The sequence below is a fragment of the Egretta garzetta genome, unplaced genomic scaffold (genome assembly GCF_000687185.1).
Source record: "Egretta garzetta isolate BGI_Z169 unplaced genomic scaffold, ASM68718v1 scaffold1351, whole genome shotgun sequence".
In the NCBI taxonomy this organism is placed as follows: Eukaryota; Metazoa; Chordata; class Aves; order Pelecaniformes; family Ardeidae; genus Egretta; species Egretta garzetta.
In genome coordinates, this window is record NW_009258520.1 from 4,623 (window position 1) to 5,354 (window position 732).

At 66.8% G+C, this 732-nt stretch overlaps 1 protein-coding gene across 1 annotated transcript in view; it reads right to left on the reverse strand.

Annotated features, from left to right (window-relative positions):
- Positions 1-732, reverse strand: part of LOC104132661 (cytohesin-1) — a 22,215-nt gene that overhangs the window by 4,613 nt on the left and 16,870 nt on the right. Inside the window, exons 4-6 of the mRNA XM_035901676.1 lie at positions 482-728; positions 230-342; positions 10-158 (exon numbers count right to left, since the gene is read on the reverse strand). Coding sequence (XP_035757569.1) covers positions 10-158; positions 230-342; positions 482-728 — 509 coding nt within the window. The remainder of the gene's footprint in view (positions 1-9; positions 159-229; positions 343-481; positions 729-732) is intronic.

The window sequence follows — 732 nt, forward strand, 5'->3', positions numbered from 1 at the left end:
GGCCCTCACCCGCAGCAGCTCCTCGGGTAGGTCCCCCCCATCGTTGATGCCACGGTTCATGGCAATGAAGCGCTCCGCCGTGGGTTTGTCCTTGACGTTGGGGTTGTGCAGGCTGGTGTTCAGCATGATGATGGCAAAGGAGAGCACGTAGCACGTGTCTGCAGGGGCAGAGGGAGAAGTCAGCCGCCAGGCAGGACAGCCAGGGAGAGGGGCCAGGGCAGGCGCTCACCGGTGGACTGGAAGACGCCAGGGTTGCACTGGCAGTACCGCTGGGCAAAGGCCTCCATCATCCGGTCGATCTTCTGCGCCTCCCCGGGCAGCCGGAAGCTCCACAGGAACTGCCTGTGGGGAGCGAGGCACGGCGCTGCTTTGGGGGCTCCACGCACCCCCTGGCCACGCTCACATCGCTTCGGCCCCCCGCCAGCCCGCTGCCGGTCTCCCCTGATGGGACACGGCTCAGCTCCCGGCCCCCTTCACTCACCGCAGGGCCTGCACGAGGTTGAGGTCGGTGAACTCGTGCAGCTCCACGAAGGCATGCAGGACTTGGATGTTGAACTCGTCCCTGTGGGAACAAAGCCAGAGCACGAGGGATGCATGATCAGCGAGTCCTGTGACTGCCGAGCTGCCCCGCGTCTCCCGGTCCCGCTCCAGGCTCTGCTCATCTGCGGGGGGGAAACCTGCAGCTACCCCCCCACCCCAGCGCTGGGGCGGGTTGCACACACCCGCCCAGGG